Source organism: Hakea prostrata, chromosome 8 (genome assembly GCF_041222555.1).
Source record: "Hakea prostrata isolate BN-2017 chromosome 8, UWA_Hpros_2, whole genome shotgun sequence".
In the NCBI taxonomy this organism is placed as follows: domain Eukaryota; kingdom Viridiplantae; phylum Streptophyta; class Magnoliopsida; order Proteales; family Proteaceae; genus Hakea; species Hakea prostrata.
The window spans coordinates 49328664-49347647 of record NC_142607.1 but is presented as its reverse complement, the minus strand read 5'-3'; the positions used below and the strand labels follow the sequence as shown (position 1 = coordinate 49347647).

General features: G+C 41.3%; 2 protein-coding genes across 4 annotated transcripts in view; both read left to right on the top strand.

Moving 5' to 3' along the window:
- Window positions 1-2786: 2786 nt before the first annotated feature.
- On the top strand, window positions 2787-10964 carry LOC149008395 (amidase 1-like). Its single transcript, XM_089166326.1, has 9 exons — window positions 2787-3132; window positions 3261-3413; window positions 4052-4176; window positions 4301-4426; window positions 5555-5740; window positions 5849-5984; window positions 6118-6286; window positions 10094-10228; window positions 10328-10964. Exons 1-9 carry the CDS (start codon window positions 3014-3016, stop codon window positions 10478-10480), a joined length of 1302 nt encoding a protein of 433 aa, XP_089022452.1. The 5' UTR covers window positions 2787-3013; the 3' UTR covers window positions 10481-10964.
- Window positions 10965-11234: 270 nt separating this feature from the next.
- LOC149008394 (amidase 1-like) overlaps window positions 11235-18984 on the top strand; it is a 45176-nt gene continuing 37426 nt past the window's right edge. Inside the window, exons 1-4 of one of the 3 annotated variants that reach the window (XM_089167565.1) lie at window positions 11235-11571; window positions 11704-11856; window positions 12160-12284; window positions 12457-12582. In XM_089167565.1, coding sequence (XP_089023691.1) covers window positions 11423-11571; window positions 11704-11856; window positions 12160-12284; window positions 12457-12582 — 553 coding nt within the window. In that variant the 5' untranslated portion in view covers window positions 11235-11422. Of the gene's footprint in view, window positions 11857-12146; window positions 12285-12456; window positions 12583-18984 lie in introns of all 3 variants that reach the window. The other 2 variants (XM_089167564.1, XM_089167567.1) reach the window with 2 other exon arrangements.

The following is an 18984-nucleotide window of genomic DNA, read 5'->3' as shown; positions in this document are numbered from 1 at the left end:
TCCAAATTATGAGAGACGAGCGGACTGCAATCTACAGAGATGGAGAGCGAGAGACAGAGAAGGGGGTTAGCCAATGTTTTGAGGAAGTTGGAAATTCCCGGGTCACAGGAGGTTGCTTTGGGATGGCAGGGGAAGAGGAAGAAGGAATGGGATGAGGGAGTGGAGGGGGTGGCGGGCCAACATATTATTTTTATTGTTTAATTTAAGCTGATAACTATAGTAAAGTTAAGATTTAACAAAGCAACCATTCCTCATTGCAAGTTTGGGGCAAGTTGGAAAGATAGCATAATCCTTGTAGACCGGCCATAGGTTAGACCTATATGGAATCATCCATGGGGCTGCCAGAAAGTCAATGAAGCCATAGCAAGTATTTATTATTGTTGTTATTTTTCTTTTTTGGGTGAGGGTGAGGGTGAGGGTGAGGGGAGGGAGGACTATATTTTTCGGATCCCATTTTATGAGGGTGACAGATTCCAGCACTAGACTAGCCACAGGAACAATGCCCAAAACCAAGTCCAGATATGAGTTAACATGCTCCAGCTTGGCACAGTTCTTGGTGGGTCTGATGGCACATATTTTAGGGGAAGATGATGTTGTTGCATGCAGACATTCTAGGAGGTCAGGATTCTATACGTGGAGAATATTGGAGGATCTTCTGGAAAATAAGAAGCAGTGGAAAACTTCCTTGAAAACATTGCTATTTTATTTAGTAACTATTTTGTTTAGTTTGTGACTAACATTGCTTAATCATTAACAATGTTAGGCATTATTCAGTTTCTATTTTGAGTTTCTATTTTCTGTAACAATGCAGTTCACTAATGGAGGAGGAGGCTGTCCCTAGACACCAGCAATCTTGAAACCAACCTTTTGAATGCTATGTGCATGTGGGTGAAAGTGATGAACTACCATGCTCATTTGAGGTGCTGATACATTTCCGATTCAAGTTGAGTTTTTGAATGGGATCTTGATGTCTTATCCCAGGAGGTGGTTTGCCTCGCTCATTCTATTCGAAAGGTCTACCCAGTGCATGAGGCTGCTGCCGCTGCAGGGTCTAGTAAGGATAATAATGTACACAACCTTACTCCCCATTTCACTAAGACGCTGTTTCCCAACTCAAACCTGCAAATACTAGGTCACGGTGGTGCAATCTTACCATACTCTCCCATTCCATGATTTCCATCTGCTCATTTTCATCAGTACATGATGAGGCTTGTCTTTCATTATAACTTAGAAAGCTTCCAGCTCCCTTTTTAGGCTGTTTACTGTTATGCAGTTGGAAGTGGCTGACTCAAGATGTGGGGATTCTTGTGCATCACATTTCAATTTCTCAGGGGAAGTTGTTTTCTTATTTTTTCTAACCATTTCACTTTCAAATATGAAGTGTAATGTTGTGTATATTGCCCTTCCCAACCCTCTAGTGGCTGGAATCTTATGTAATGTATCTGTATTTGTTTTTGTTTTTATGTGGTGCCAAACCTTTTCATTTAATTGGATTAGACTAATGAGGAGCTGAAAGCATCTCATATGCATGAATCAGGAGTCATGGCACGTGATGATTCATAAGGTTAGCATATAATAGCAACGTAGGAAAGTGGGAATCGTGAAGTTGATTGGTTCTTCCTCAGAGTTGTTGCTAGGGCAATCTATTCAACCACTAGATTAGTGGATGTGCTTGTGTGTACATAGAGGAGTAAGTTCAATGAGGTCTTAGGTTAGAAGCTTCCCTCTCTCCCTGCCTCTCCTTTTCCATCCCTAGGCCCGTGGCCCCCAATCCTTGCGTTATCTTCAAAGAATCCAAATTTCGTACACAATCAGTGGCTTGGTCCTTGGCTTGATCATCAATCAGGATGAATGGTTTTTTTTTTTTTACTCAAACAATGGATTGTTGGTTTTTGTAAATATAAATCTAATAATGGGTAATTAGGTAATTTTCCCTGAATTTTAACCTTGCAACGTGTTAAATTATGAGAAAATTATATGATTAGCTACTTCTGAGTTTCTCTTTACAAAAAGTAGTCACTCAAATGTTTCAATTTATAAAATTAATTAATGCTTGTTTGGTTACATGAATCTAGAGATTTTAAATCTCTGGATTCATGAATCTGAGAATTATATCCGTTTGGTTTTAAAAATCTATAGATTCATGAAATCTAGAGATTCACCTTTTTTCAGTAAAAATGTGAATATATAGATTTTGTAAAATCCAGAGATTTCAAAAAAGCTATACATTTACACATTCACAAAAAAGCTATACATTTACACATTCACAAAAATCACATCGATCAAATGGTTTTTTTATGACGAATCCATAAATTTCATTCCACAATCAAACATTTAATTTTATAAATTATGACTCTATAGATTTGAAATCTCCAGACTCATATAACCAAAGAGGCCCAAAAATTAACTTTGGATTTATAAAGCTGACTGAAACAATGATTTTCTTCCTTTTTGGATATTTTCACATTTAAAACTAATCACACCGTTACATTAGACAACCATCATCTTCCTTTTACAACCCAACTGAAGAAAATTTTCTTTGCTCCTTTATTTTTTTTCCTTGCTTTCATGGTTAACTAATGTGATTTTTGTGAGTTTAATATTGGTTTTAATTACTTTTGTTAATTGAAATATTGAGCAGTTACTTTTGGAGAAAAAAATAATAGCAAGGAATCATGTAATTTTCCTTTGAATCATTATGTGATGGGACCCACAACTAGTCTTCGTCGTCATTCCATCATGGTTCACGCTGCACGGCCCCGGGTGACCACGAATGACACGGACATGATTGTAAGGTCCAAACTGGATTTTTGATATTTCCTACTTTCCAGGCATCATCCAATATCCAGTAGTCCAGTTGGTACCTCTCAACTCTTGTGATCAGTTTTATAAAAATACAGAACCAGGAAGAATATGTGAAACCTGTAATCTGTAAACCCAATTTGTCTCCTCACGTTAGAAAATTCCGTTACTGATTAATCTGTAGAGAGAGAGTTGAATTGCGAACTAAGAGATGGCTTCGGCAGGGTTGGATTTCGGAGCTTTCATTGAGAGATTCGTACTACATCCTCCAACCACTGCTTCTCCAGAACAACTCCCACTGAAGGGACTCACTTTCGCCATTAAAGACATGTATGCCGCTCTTCTCTCCCTGCTTACAGCTCTTTTGGTTTTCTTTTGTGCTCTTCATTTTAATTTCTTTTCTGAAACTTCGCTTTCTCTTTATCTGTTCATTTGTAAATATGGGTTTGTGGGAACAGATTTGATGTTGAAGGATACGTGACTGGTAACGGTAATCCAGATTGGGCCAAGACCCACTTGCCTGCCGTTTCAACGGCTCCGGTAGTTTCAGCTCTTCTGAAGGCTGGTGCCACATCTGTTGGCAAAACTATCATGGATGAAATGGCCTACAGGTTCGTTTTAAACTCCTGGGGAAAGAGAATTTGATGTTCATTTTGTTTTCTGATTCTTTCGTTGATGAATATTTGGTTCTTGTTGTTCCGGTTTCACCCTTTGTCTGTCTTGTCATGGATAAGGTAACTCAGAATCAACTTATATGGGTGGGGTTTGATCTATCTGTGTTCTTTTGAGGTTTTATGAATTACACTGTACAATGTGGAGATAGTTTAAAACTGAACAGTCTGGAATATAGGGTACAAGTATTTGACCCATCACTTATTTCATGTATGAAATGCATCTTCTGCTGTTTAATTCAATGGATTATACCAGTAATGCTGAATCTAATAGTACTCATCTTGAGTGGACCCAAACTTCGCCAATTTGTCGCTTGGTATCCGTAGTAATTAAAATTGTGGCACCCTAGGCTTTGATTTCAGCTAGCATATAATTAGGAGCATCTGCTAGATATCAAGTTGCGAATACCTGCCTCCTTGCACGCCTCCAATTTTGAGAGACAATGGATGATCTAAAGAGACAATATACCAAATGTTATAGATTCCAAAAATTATTTTTCATTTGGAGCTGTTTGGGTTTTGGTGTCAAATATTTTATAGCGTTTGATGATGTTTCTAAGTATTTTTTTTAATGACAGTATAAATGGAGAAAACATACACTATGGAACCCCTGTTAATCCATGTGCCCCAGATCGGATACCTGGAGGATCTTCAAGTGGATCTGCTGTGGCAGTAGCAGCAAAACTTGTAGATTTCTCCTTAGGTGTGAGACTTTTCACCCCCTCCGAGATATTGATGCATTGTATTCCTTCCAATTTTAACATCATTAGGTGTAGTGAGGGACTCACACAAAACACTTCCGTTGGCCATTGTATTTTCCTTTGCAGGCACTGACACTGGAGGAAGTGTAAGAGTTCCTGCAGCATTCTGCGGAATTTATGGGATTCGGACTTCACATGGCGTTGTTCCAACTAGTGGTGTGGTTCCTATGGCACAGAGCTTTGATACAGTTGGTAAGTTGCTAGCACTGATATTCAATCTTTTTTTCTTTTTTCTGAATATCCTTCATACTCTGTCTTGAAGCTTGGCTAAGGTTGATCTAATCCTTACTTTACATAGCTGTCATTGCCATGTAATTTGAGGACATCATCCATGAGGTTCCACACCAGTTCTGCTGTTAATACTCTCCCCTCAACTTGAGCAAGACTTTATGCAACTTTTCAATTATATAAATCTTCACATTTCCATTGGAAATTTTCTGGATTTGTGCTATCAGGCTAAAAGTTTTATTTAATCAATGATTACTTTTGCTATGATAGATGTAAACTGCCCTCTAGATATAATCTGGCAGTACGATATTAGTAACGTTTTTCTTCCTCTAATTAGTAGGTATAGTGAGATTTCACAAGTTGAGTTCTGGGTAGTTTAAGGGCTAAGATGTAATAGTTGCAAAGAGCGAATGGTGTCACTCATTCCAACTGCTGGGGTGCCAGTTGATGACAAATCCAGTTTTCTGGCTTGTCTATAAAAGTGAATGAGATACAAAAGGAAAACCAATTCCATCGCCCATGCCTGAAGAAACCGATAACCCCAATGGTTTATATCCTGAATGATCCCCTTGTATCTAAACAAGGGCATGGTTTTAGTGGATTGGCCATCCTAACATCTGCGATGTTGCCAGCTCTTTGGGGCTCAAAATTTATGGATGTATTATCTAGCTCATCATCAATCAGCCTAGCAAGTTTAACTGAAACCGTATCTCCAGCTTTGGAAATTTATAGCTAAAATAATGGTTAAAAGTTCAAGTGTGCTAGTTAACGTGGCCCTTGAGAATACATACTCAGGCCTTCCTATCCAACAGTTAATCTGACCAAAAGATCTCTCATTTGAAACAAAAAGGAGTTGAGCGTACAGAGGAGCTCTCTATACAGCACTGTTTAATGGAGATATACCCTTTAAAAAAGGTAAATAAAAAATATTTGTCCTTTTTCTTTAATATTAGCCCGCAGTTGGAGATTTAACTTGCATGGAAGTCTCCTTTTAGCATAGAGGGTGTATTGTAGTTTGTGTTTTATGATTCTCCTTGGGATCTTTTTCCACTTTTTCCTCGTGCTCTATTCCTTGACATGTTCATTGTCTAGGATGGTTTGCAAGGGATCCTGTGATCTTGAATCAAGTAGGGCGTGTGCTACTGCAATTTCCTAATGTGCAGCAGCCTGTACAACCAAGTCACATTGTTATACCAGATGACTGCTTCCAACTTCTGAGCATTCCCAGTAGTCGTGTGACGCAGATTCTTCTAAAGTCTATTGAAAAATTGTTTGGAGGTAAATTCTTGATCATGTAGAGTTCAATGCTTCAGAAGAGTTCTCCTTGCATTCATCTACATGGGTTTTTAATCAACTGATGAATGCCTTTACCCTCTCTCTTCCTAGGTCAAATTGTTAGGCATACAAACCTTGGTGATTATATTAAGGATAAAGTTCCAAGTTTGAAGCATTTTATGGGTCAAGGCAATGAGCAAATACCGTCATTAGTGGCCCTCTCAACATCCCTGAGGCTGCTTCAGAGGTATGGGTTTTATTATTGTTTATTATCTCTTGTGATCTAAAGAAAAGTTGTTCTCCTCCCCTCCCTCCTTAAAAACAAAAGAAATTAACAAATTGTGATTCCTCTGAGATTTAAATATAATTTTGAAATGCAGATATGAGTTCAAAAATAACCATGAAGAATGGATTAGTTCTGTAAAACCAAATATAGGTCCGGGAATATCAGAACGAGTGCAGGAAGCCCTTATGGCAACAGGAGAAAATGTTGACAACTGTAATATGGTGAGGAATGAACTCCGTGCTGCTCTTGCTGACCTCCTTGAGGTATTCCCTCTCTCTTTCTTTGCCCCCCCCCCCCAAAAAAAAAAAAAAGAAAGAAAGAAAAAAGAACACCCACCCTGATGTGAGAGCTGGTCCAAGCCACAGCCCATCATAAAAAAAAAAAAAGGCTTAATTAATACTTTACTGAGAAGCATTTTTGAATGAAGACCCAGCCCAAGTTCAAGTCCACAATCCAACTTAAGTTTAAAGCCTTGCCCCAAGCAAAATCCTAGCCCAAATGATAAACTTGGTCCAAGTTGGGCTTTGGTGTTTTGTTATTATTAAGCACAAGTTTTTTTTTTTTTTTTTGGATGAATAAATAATTAAATTAAAAAACCAAGACAGAACAAGAGAGACCAACCTTCAAGAAAGGAGCCTTGCCGGAAAGAAGAACTGAGACCCTAAGAAAGAACAATAAGCATGTTCCTTGGGGTATCAACAACTAGGGGATGGGGGAAAGAAAGGAGCCTTGCCGAAACATCAAAATAGATGGCATTCCAAATCATGTCTAAAGATCTTGATTTGGAGGTCTATCTTCTAAGGTTGCGCTCCCACCATAGATGGTGGATAGTGGCACAGAAAACTAGCTTATCGATCCGGTCACAAATGGGAGGAGCCTGAAAAGTTTCTCAAAGCCCAAGATCAATCTTAAGCAAAGCCAAAAGAACTCCTCGAATGGGGCCAAATGGAAGCTAGGACTTTTCTCTAGAGGGGACTAGAGAAAGGGCAAGAAAAAAATAAGTGCTTGAGGTCCTCTAAACCATTCTAAAAAAGGATGCAATTGGGGCTAACAGGGATCTAGCGGCTAATGAGGAAGGATTGGGTGGGGAGTGCAAGGTTGAGAGCTCTCCAAAGGGTTAGAAAATGGCAAGGAATGTTGCCTTTGAACCAATATAGGGGGGGCCAAGGGGGTTGAGGGGAAGGGGAACGAAGGAGGTTCCTAGTTGAAGCAGTGGAAAAAATTTTGGTTGGGGAAGGGAGCCAAAAAGTGAGGTCGTGAGGGGAATACAAAAGGGTGGGAAGAGAATCCCAAACTTGTGTGAGATTGGGGTGGGGGTGGGGTGGGGGGCCAGGAGCCAATAGTGATGAAGGAGGAAAGGGGGTGGATTTGGGGATACGGATGTCGTAAACAACACGGGGACCAAAAAGGGTGAAAAGAATGCCCATTGGCTACCATGAGTCAAGCCAAAAAGAGGTGGTGGAGCCAGTGGAGATAGAGGTAGAGATAGCAGAGAGAGCCCGCGGCCTCAATAAGAGGAGTTTTCTCCATACCCAAGAGGGATTGGAACCAAAAGAAGTAGGATTGGAGGAGATAAGAGTAGACCCAATTAACATGCTTGGAAGCAATTTTCCAGATGAGTTTAAGGAGACAGGCCAAACTGACATCAAGAATCCGATATATTCCAAGGCCACTTTTGGATGTTGGACGGTAGATTGCCGACCAGCTAACAAGATGGATAAAGCACGTGTCCCTTCCAAAGGAAAGCACTAAAGAGGGACTCCATGGCATGGATGGTAGATTTAAGGATGGGGAAGATTCCACAACAATAAAGGTAGGAAGATTGGAAGACAGAGTGAATGAGCACCACTCAACCGGCGAAAGAGAGGAGCTTGCCTTTCCAAAGTTGAAGCATCTTAAAGATATGGTCGAGCATAGGGGAGCAGTGGTGACAAGTGAGTTTGCCAGGGATAAGCGGGAGCCCTAGGTAGACAACTAGAAAGGAACTTGGCTTGAAACCAATTAGATGGAGGAGGGAGGTGCGTAGCTGATTAGAGACACTGGAAAGGAAGAGAGTAGACTTGTCAAGATTGACCCTTAGGCCAGAGAGGGAATCGAAGAGGGAGAGGGCCGAGAGAATGGAGGAAATGGACAGGTGATCAGCTTTGGAGAAGATCATTAAGTCATCAGCGAAAGCGAGGTGGGTGAGATTAATGGATTTGCATTTGGGGATTAGGAGATGAGAAGATGATTAGTTTTAGATTGAAGGGTGCGGGAGAGAACCTCCAAGGCCAAGGAGAAAAGATAGGGAAAGAGAGGGCATCCTTGGCAAATGCTAACACGACAAGGGAAGTTTCCAGTAGGGGAGCCATTAGTGATGATGGAGAAGGAGATGCAAATCTCAATCCAATGGATAAAGGGGAGCGGAAATCCCATGGAGGAGAGGACATCACTGATAAAGTCCCAACGAATAGAATCAAAAGTTTTGTAGAGATCAACCTTAAGAAAGGCAGCAATGGAGTGAGAGGTCCTATCAAACCCACAAACAATCTCCTCACACAGAAGGATATTATCTGCTATACTACGGCCAGAGATGAAAGCGGATTGGTTGGAACTCCCAAGTTATTTATGGGTAGCTAGTTGTTAGTTGGTGGGAGTTCATCAATAAAAGAGAACTTCAAAGGGAAAACTCATTATCAAATGTTAGGTGAGTTAGCTGGTAGTTGCATATACGTATGTATATATGTTTTGGATGAATATAGTTAACTGTTATGGACTTTGTAATAGTTTGTTGTCTAGTGGGTTAGCTTATAAATAAAGTGGGTTCTTTCAAGAAGCACAACAATTCAAGAATTATCAAAGCATTCTTCTCTTATGAGAATACTTTGTGAGTTTATTTGAGGGTGCCTAGGTGAGACTCCTATGGTGAGGCACCTAAGGGACTCTAGGCTGCCATCTTCCCTCTTCATCTCCATGTATCTATCATCCACTCATCTAATCATCTCCAAATTTGCCTAGAAAATCAGCAAACATCCATGTTCTCTGTATCCCACTTCACTAACCTTCTTTCCCTCTCTACTTGCTACCATTGTAACTTTGGTTTCTCTTTGTCCATCATTATTCCAGATTTGATATTGGCTGGCAGCCTTGTAGGTCTGCACTATGACCCCCCCCCTCTTTTTTTTTTGGGCCACTCTCAGTCGCTGCATGTAGAAGTGCAAAACTTCTGGAGGAGTTACTCTTCACTTCATTTCTGTTTTGTTTAATAAATAAATTTTTTTTGTTATGTCTATATGCTTATGATTCTGTTAATTGATTTTCTACTGTAGTTGTTCCACAAAAATTAAGCAGAGGACCACAATTTTTATAAGCATAAAAGGATGGTTGGCTCAATTTGAGCCAGATAGAGTGATGATGTGGAACTAGTTTTTTTAATTGAAAAATAAAAGAATATCCAAACCTAGGATGTTCTATCACTCATTTCCCCCTTTTGGGAAACAACAAAGGCAGCTACAAATTAAACAAACGGACTACTGGAAACCACATAAGAGGAGAGTCAGGAATAAGAAATGGGACAAGGTAATTGAGGGATAATTTCTTATACATAAGAGAATTCTTCAGGGGTGCTGTTTTCTCCAGTCATGGGCTCTGGCGAACTGCTCACTCTTTCCCCATCCAAAAAGAAAATAGTCCAGCATGATGGAACCCTTAAAACCCAATCCAATTTGAGTACAAACTTAGGTTTACAGATTCAGGGTATGTGGGTTACATGAGTTGAGAGATAAGTCTGCCACTTAATTAACTGGATTGTATGAAACCTTTAAAAATAAGTATCAAATTATATTTACTGATTTGGGGCATTGTGGGTTTCTCAAGTTGAGATATAATTTTGTGGCTTAATTCCCTGGATTGTACATGATATGATAGATATCTCTAGGACATTTAGTCTCTAAGTGGACTCTACCTGCTGTAAAATTACAATTCCACAGCCTCACAAGGAAGTTGAAGCAGTCATGCCTACGAATTCAATGCTTATGATCTCTCCTGTTCAATTATGACTTTCATTAAACTTTTTGCCAATACTTCTGTAGGAATTTGGTGTCCTTGCTCTGCCTACAGTTCCTGGGCCTCCGTTTAAACTGCAAGCAGAGGCTGCTGAACTTGAAAATTATCGTTCTAGAGCATTTAGCTTGCTATCTATTGCTGGAGTTTCTGGCTTCTGTCAGGTAGTCTCTCCTTGTTCCATCTAACAGCACAAAATGATTGTTTATTGTCTACTGCAGTATGTCTGAGACAGATCTGTTCTCTCATGTTCTAATTTGCAGGTGAATTTACCTTTGGGAACCTATGAAAACCTCCCGGTAGCAGTGTCTTTGTTGGCCAAGCATGGTGCAGATGGTTTTTTGTTGAATGTTGTTGAGAACCTCGATGGTACTTTGAAGGAAGAGGCTGAAATTGCTCAAAGGATGAGTTTCTGAAGTGCTCTTTGAATTCACTGTAAGCTGCAAGTGCTTTGTAACAATTAAGAAATACCATAATGAGGGATGAGACCTTGGATGCCTCCATGAATCTGTTGTCTCTTAAAGATGGGTTTATCTGCTCATCATTCTTTCTGCCTTCAGTGACATGCTTCTAACTACCTGCAAGGGCCAAGGGTTTACTGGGACAATCATTGTTGTGCTTATTAGTATGAATTCTAAATTAGGAAGGATTGTGTTCTGTTCGACTGGGATTCTCTTTCATTCTGCCTCTGTTTTCGTTGTATGTCTATTGGTACCCTTTCAAGAGTTCTAGCAATGTAATCATGTTCTTGCAATATTCAGTTCTCAAATTTCATATAAATACGCTTTTTCTTTCAAATATTTGAAACAGACCACCAAATAATAAAGTTCTTATACATTGCAACACCATAGTAACTGATGTAACGGTTAAGATAGCTGGACTTTCACAGGTCATCACCCACTTTAACAACATAAATAATAATAATTGAATTTTCATCCATCCATTTCTTTACATGTGTTTATAGGTAATTTTAAAAAATCGAGATTAAATTAAAATAAATTTCTTTTAAATCTAACTTCAACCATTTGACCTACAAACATATGTCACTCGTCTATAAAGAAATGAATGGTACATTTTCTTGTAAAGAATGGACATGATAAACATTATTTTTTTATTTTTTTATTTTAGGATTTTAAGTTTGTAAAATTGCATACTTGAGTCCCTGGCAAGTTTGTTGTACATGTTGATCAAATGGACAAATGGACGGTTTTGACCTCCAAGATATTCCATTATTCCAAGTTCTAACCCACTGTTGTGTCGATTCTGAAAGCCAGATGAGGAATGGTGAAAATATCACTCTGTTAGCTCAATTCAACTTGGCGGAAATAGAGATTCTCGGGACCAACTCCTCTAGATAGATGGAAAGAGAGATGAATTCTGTACTAGATATGGCGGCGGTAGAGTTGGATTACGGAGCTTTGATGGAAAAATTTGTACTTCATCCTCCACCAATCACTTCGCCTCAACAACTCTCTCTGAACGGCCTCACTTTCGCCATCAAAGACATGCACGCCACTCTTCTCTCCTGCTCTTACTGCTTTTGACTACAAATTATTTTTTGTTCTCCATTTTAAGTGGGTTTTCTGTTAATTTGCAATTTGGCAACTGCTGCTGAAATTTCTTGACTTCATGGGAACAGATTTGATGTTGAAGGATATGTTACTGGATTTGGTAACCCGGATTGGTCTAGGACACACTTGCCTGCCGTATCAACGGCTCCTGCTGTTTTAGCTGTACAAAATGCTGGCGCCGTTTCTGTTGGCAAAACTATTATGGATGAAATGGCCTACAGGTTTGTTTTAGACTCTCAGGGTCAGGAGAATTTGATGACGATTTTGTGTAATTACAGAAGCTTACTTGGTCACTTTGTTCTTCACAAATAAAACTTTGTTCTTCAAATATAAAACTTGCTTCCATTGTTTTATTGTGATTTTCATCTATCATATGATTAAGATGTCATGTTAGGGATGCTACTCCCACAATAGGGAGCTGAATGATCTGATGTGAAAATCTATAATGGTTTTTTTTATTCCCAATATGCTTTTCTATCATATTCTGGCATTTTTTATGATATTCTTTTAGTGTATGATGACAGTATAGAGGGAGAAAACAGACACTACGGGACACCAATTAATCCATGTGTGCCGGATCGGATACCTGGAGGGTCTTCAAGTGGATCTGCTGTAGCAGTGGCAGCAAAGCTTGTGGATTTTTCCTTAGGTGCAACAGTTCACTCCCTCTTAGATATCATGTGTTATATTTTAACTTTTTTCTTATACAATTATCATCAGTAGATTTAGCATACGGACTCTTTCTTCAGCAATTATCATCAGTAGATGTAGCATACGGACTCATGCAAATGCTTCTGTTGTCTTCTGGCATTTTCAATCAGGCAGTGATACTGGAGGAAGCATAAGGGTCCCTGCAGCATTCTGTGGAATTTATGGGTTTCGGCCTTCACATGCAATTGTTCCTACTATTGGAGTTATCCCTATGGCACAGAGCTTTGATACAGTTGGTAAGTTGCTAGTATGGATATCCAATCTTTTAGTGTTGAATAATTTGTGGAATCTTGAATTATGTCTTGTGTGACATAGCAGGGCTTTATTTATAATAATAGTTATGAATGAGCAAGTACAGTGATACCCGATGTGGGACTAAAAAACATAAACAAGAAAGACTCTAATTGACCAAACTCCCAACTGGACACAAACTTATGACTTGCAACAATCCCCCTCAAGTTGGTGCATAGATATCTATCATGCCCAACTTGCTAACAATACTACTAAATAACTTGACACTCAAACTTTTTGTGAATATATCAGCACACTGGTTGTGAGAGGTAACAAAGAAATCTGAACCAGACCAGACTCAACTTTTTCTTTAATAAAATGCCTATCACTTTCCACATGTTTGGTCCTATCATGTTGAACTGGATTATGGGGGATGTTGATGGCTGATTTGCTGTCAGAATACAACCTTATAGGTCCTTCCAGATCTGCTCCAAGTTCCTGAAGTAGAGTTTAGAGCCTTAGCTCAAGGTATTTGTGAAGTGTTATGGTTGAAGGGTTTTCTTCAACACTTGACCGAGCCACTACAACCTGTTTTTTGCTCTTCGAAGAGACCAAGTTACCTCCCACATAAGCACAATAGCCAGAGGCAGACCTCCTGTCATCCGAACATCCAGCCCAATCTACATCATGTATGCTTCAACTCTAAGATGTCCTTAAGAAGAGATTAAAATACCTTTCCCTCAAGATACGATGCATTGCATTAAGATGTGAAGAATAAGGATCATGCATGTACTGACTAACAAGGTTGACTGCAAAGGTGATATCTGGCTTAGTATATGACAAATAAATCAACTTCCCAACTAATTTTTGGTAGCTGGTTTTGTCAATAGGTTCTCCTTCTTTAGCTTTCAAGTGTTGATTAGGCTCCACTGGGGTCTTGACAGGTCTACACCTGATATGGAGAGTTTATGATCTGACCGGGTTCATACCGGTCCGACCCTCGACCCCGGTCAAGACGGAGAAAACCGAATCGCTCCCGAGCGAACCGGATCCAGAAGATGGCTTGCTGAAGAAGAAAGATTATTCGGCTGCAAGCGTGCCCTAATCTTACTTATGGATTAGGGTAATCACCCTGATGACAACAGACTCAAACTGACGGCTGCGGATAATCATCATCAAAGGGATAACTATCACATAACCTAACGGTTATCTCAGGAGTCCTCTACTAGCCCAAACTAGTAGAAGTCTATCGCTCAACGGACCTTATTGATAAGATCCAACAACTACCCGAAGAAGGCTCGAGTGCATCCAACGAAGGAGATTCGAAGGTACACTCTATATAAACCTCACTACCATACAAGGTGAGGGACGGATCAATCGATCAAAAATAATACTATCCGAGACTCGAGTTCGGATACATCCCGATAGATCCAAACTATCGGCGTCCACGTTATCTAGATCACCTTTCCCGTTTCTTCATTCATTAGCTCGTGCTTCTAGCGAGCCGTTTGTGATTAAGTTCATCAAGCCGACTTAGCCTTCGGAGGTGGACTCCCGACCCCGCCGGTCGGGCCACATCTGACGCTTTCGTTTTGCAGGACATCACGTGGAGATCCAAGGGTTGAGCAGATTTTGGACGCATCATTTGGCGCCGTCTGTGGGAAAGACTTGAAAAAGCCATGGTGACTAGATCAGCAGCGCTGCACAACGCAATTCCGGTGTTCAGATACCTGGGGTGAATAATCCGGATATTCCCCAGGAAAGCCAAAATCCTATCGAAGTGGATAAAGGCCGGGAGTACGTAATCTTCCTCCTGATACAATCCAAGATCAATTGGATCAGGTAAAGATTCAACTCTTGGAGGTGAGCCAAGCACTCCGCTTGCTCACCAGGCGAGTGGTTTTACCACAAGAACCCGATCAACACGATTCGAGGGAGACGTGCATTGCCACGTGACCAAAGAATGGCTGAAGACCGGAATGTTGATCAGAATTTCCGTGAAGGAGACCGAGGACTTCGGAGGATTGATGATCAACCAAGGCGAGGCGATCAGTTCGACGGACCGTAAGAGAGTACAATTGATTCAAATACAAGGTTGGATCTTGGGGTAAGAACTCATTCACCCTATCGTCGAAGAACCGTTCGTGATGATCGAAGCGATTCGTGACGAGAGAAACGTTCGTGAAGGACGGGCTGTTCGTGATGATCGAGTAGCACGTGATGATCGTGTTAATCGAGGTCGTGATCGTATTCTTGAAGATCACCCGACCCAGTTGGTCAAGAATTGGCCAACATCAATGAGAAGTTAGGGCAATTGGCTAAGGGAAGAATAATCGAGGATATTTACTCGGTCATTCGGAAGACTCCTTTTTTCGAGCCAATTGCGGGATATCGGTTTCCCCATAACTTCCGTTTGCCTACCTTCTCAACATTCGATGGCTCCGGAGATCCAACAGCTTACATCGGCTATTACCAACGAGACCATGGCGGTTTCGGGTAATTACGATGAAATTTTATGCGGGGTTTTCGGTTCATCTCTAACTGGAGCGGCACAAAAGTGGTTTTCTAACCTCCCCTCGAGAAGGATCGTAAACTTTGACGAATTGGCGCGCCAATTCATAGGGCGATTCCGGAGTGGGATACGGGTCAAGAAAACGGAAGAAACCTTGTTTCTTGTCAAACAAGGAAAGAGCGAATCGATCGAGAGTTTCCGAAAAGATTCAACAAAGTGACGATGGAGATAGAAAACTTGGATGAACAGTGGCAGAACCGCTCTATTCACAGGACTCACAAATCGGAAACTCCTGGAGTTATTACTACGGGATATACCCACGACTTATGCTTGAGTTGGTACGAGAGATGCCAAAAGCGGGCTGAAGTCATGGAGATTCTAGATGCGCGCCAAGGAGATAATAAAGTCTCCAATAAGGAACAAAAGGCTCTCGATCGGAAGCAAAAGCCAAAGAAGAATGTTCGTGATCGGGTTGGAAGATCCCAACCTTGGCGCCAAAGATCCCCCGGTAGAAGTGAGTACACTCCATTGAATGCTCCTCGGGCTGATATTTTGAATATCCTCAAAAGAAAAAATATTTTGAAGTGGCCGCCTAAAATTCTTTTGAAACCGGAGAGAGCAGCGGGATCGGGAAAAGTATTGCCGATTCCACAAGGACTATGGTCATTACACTAATGACTGTCGTCATCCGAAGGCGAGATATTGAGAGATTGATATCTCGGGGACATCCGTCCGGTTTGTTAGCGGGGAGAAGGGAGGAGCCACGTGGGCCACGTGCGGCTGCCCCTAAAAGGAATCGTTCGGTTAGTTCGGAACGATCGAGGGAGGCCCCGAAGTCCAAAAAAGGCAAGGAGGTGATTGAAGGCTGCTACTCGGTCACCGATCCTTACCATCTTCGGGGGTCCAGGCCCGAATCATTCCGGAGTTTAAAAACCAAATCCAAATTTGTTGGAGTCGGAGAGGCGCGAAGCGGAAGAAGCTGAATGGTGAAGATTCTATCACCTTTAGCGAAGAAGACGAAAGAGACGTTTGTTTACCTCATGATGATGCTATAGTCATCAATGTAGAGATTGCACGGCGGGAAGTGCATAGAGTATTGATTGATACGAGTGGTCTGCGGTGACCTAATTTCTTACGAAGTGTATCAAAAATTGAAGGTGGATCGGGACTTGATGAAACCTTCATCTACACACCTATATGGCTTTGTAGGGTCATCTGCGATAGCGGAAGGATCGGTTCGATTGGATCTTTCCATTGGAAGTTTTCCCAAAGAAACAACTGTCCGAATCAATTTTTTGGTGGTTCGAGAACTACCAGCCTATAATATGATTCTCGGGCGACCATCTTTATCCAAGATAGGTGCTATTGTTTCGACAAAGCACACTGAAGATAAAATTCCCGGCCGATATGGGAATCGGTCAAGTCTCCTCGACCCGGAAGATCTCTCGGCGGTGTTATGTTGCCTATTTAAAAGACAAGGAGGGTCCGAAGAAGGTTCTTGCCCTCCCCATAGAAGTTCGAGATGATCGGGAAGAGACGAGAGATGCAAAGGCCCGAACCGGTGGAGAAAGCTGGAGCAAATCCAGTTGTGTACCAAGGATGAGAAAAAGATTACTTATGTCGGGTCGAGCAGTTGGAAGAGTTTAAAGATGAGTTGAAGTTATTTCTTCAACGAGAATAAGGATGTATTCGCATGGTCTGCTGAGGACATGCCGGGGATCGATCGGGCCATTGCGAGCACAAACTACGGATAGACCCTAAGGCGAAACCAAGTGATACGAAAAAGAAGAAATTTCTCTATTGAAAAGTATGAAGCCGTTCGGAACGAAGTTGAAAAACTTAAGAATTCACGGGTTCATAGAACCAATCGAGTGCCCAACTTGGTTGGCCAACGTGGTGATGGTGAAAAAGGCGAATGGGAAGTGGAGGATGTGTACGGACTACACGGATCTAAATAAGGCTTGCCCAAAAGATTGCTACCCGTTGCCTCGGATTGACCTCTTGATAGATGCTATTGCGGGATATGAAACTTTAAGTTTCATGGATGCCTACTCGGGGTATAATCGGATCCTTATGAATAAGGAGGATGAGAAGTATACGGCTTTTATGATGATCGTGAAAGCTATTATTACAAGGTCATGCCTTTTGGCTCGAAGAATGCGGGAGCAACATATCGAGAGGGCCGTCAACAAGATTTTCAAAGAGCTAATAGGAAAGAATGTTGAAGCATATGTTGACGACATCTTGGGTGAAAAGCTTTACAAAAGCAAATCACATTGCAGATTTGGTGAGGTTTTCTCGATGCGAGGAAACATCAAATGAAGTTGAACCCCGAAAAGTGTGCCTTTGGAGTCTCCTCGGGCAAATTCTTGGGTTTCATGGTATCACGAGAGGGGAATTGAGGCAAATCCTGCCAAAATACAAGCTCGATTGATATGGAGGCTCCCAAAACCGTTCGGGATGTACAATGTTTGACGGGGAGAGTTGCTTGCCTTAAATCGATTTATCTCCAAGTCCGGAGAAAAATGTTTGCCTTTCTTCAAGGCACTTAAAGACCTGAAGAGCGATAAGGAAGCAAAGTGGGCTGAAGAGTGCCGAGAAAGCTTTCGAGGAATTAAAAGAAGCACTTGGACAACCACCGATCCTGTCCGGGGCCGGAGAAGGGGGAAATATTACAGCTATATCTAGCGACATCCCTTTCCGCGGTCGGTGCGGTACTTGTTCGGGAGAAAGATAAGAAACAGTGACCGATTTACTATGTAAGCCACGTGTTGCTAGATGCGGAGACGAGATATTCGCAGATTGAGAAGCGAGCTCGGCTCTCATGATGGCCGCCGGGAAGCTAAGGCCATATTTTCAGGCTCATCCAATTGAGGTATTTACAACTTTTCCTCTTAGTAAAGTTCTTAACAAACCTGATTTGTCTGAGAAGGATGGTATCTCGGTCGGTTGAGCTAAGTGAGTTCCAAGTGAGTTTTAAGCCCGAGAACGCAATCAAAGCTCGGGCATTAGCCGACTTTGTAGTAGAAACTATTGCACCGGTGGAACCCACCATTGAGGATCCCATTATACCAACCACTTGGGAGGTATATATGGATGGTTCGAGTAATAAAGATGGAGCAGGCGTTGGAATTCTATTAAAAAGTACAGCAGGATTTATTATTCGATATGCTTTGAGATTCGCATTTGATGCAAGTAATAACGAAGCGGAATATGAGGCCACGATAGCGGGACTTCGGTTGTCAAAGGCATTAGCTATTGCAGATGTTACTATTTATAGTGACTCTCGGCTTATAGTCAACCAAGTCCGGGGGGAGTATGGCATTAAAGAACCACGCTTGCAAAAATATCGGGAGATAGTGCGGGCATTTCAGAACCAATTTCGGAATTTGAAGATATCTCGGATTTCGAGGAATGAAAATTCAGGTGGCGGATGAGCTATCCCGACTAGCCAATGCCAAGGAAAAGAATCTAGACCCTTTGGTCTACATTGAAGAGGTAACTTTTCCAAGTTATCATGAGAAAGAAATTTCTTATATTGAAGCGGAACGTTCTTTGGATGGATCCAATAATCGAATATCTAAGAGATGACAAGTTATCCGAGGATCCGGTAGAGGCAAGGTTGATCAAGATTCGATCAGCTAGATTTGTCATTCGGAATGGGAGACTATACAAAAGATCTTATGCTTGGACCCCTTATGAGATGTATAGGCCCCGAAGGAGCAAAATCAGCTTTGGTGAGGTTCATGAAGGAATTTGTGGCGCTCACATGGGTGGCGAGCCCTGGCCCACAAAATTCTAAGACTTGGGTTATATTGGCCTAAGATCCAAGAGGCTGCTATGGACTACGTTCGTCGATGTAGTAACTGTCAAATTCATGCTACGATGTCGAAGC

Excerpts from the sequence above, each read along its gene's own strand:
- LOC149008395 (XM_089166326.1), top strand. The coding sequence starts at position 3,014 with ATGGCTTCGGCAGGGTTGGATTTCGGAGCTTTCATTGAGAGATTCGTA. Across the intron at positions 3,133-3,260 it reads ACTTTCGCCATTAAAGACAT|ATTTGATGTTGAAGGATACG; the intron begins GTATGCCGCTCT and ends TTGTGGGAACAG. Across the intron at positions 5,741-5,848 it reads TATTGAAAAATTGTTTGGAG|GTCAAATTGTTAGGCATACA; the intron begins GTAAATTCTTGA and ends CTCTCTTCCTAG.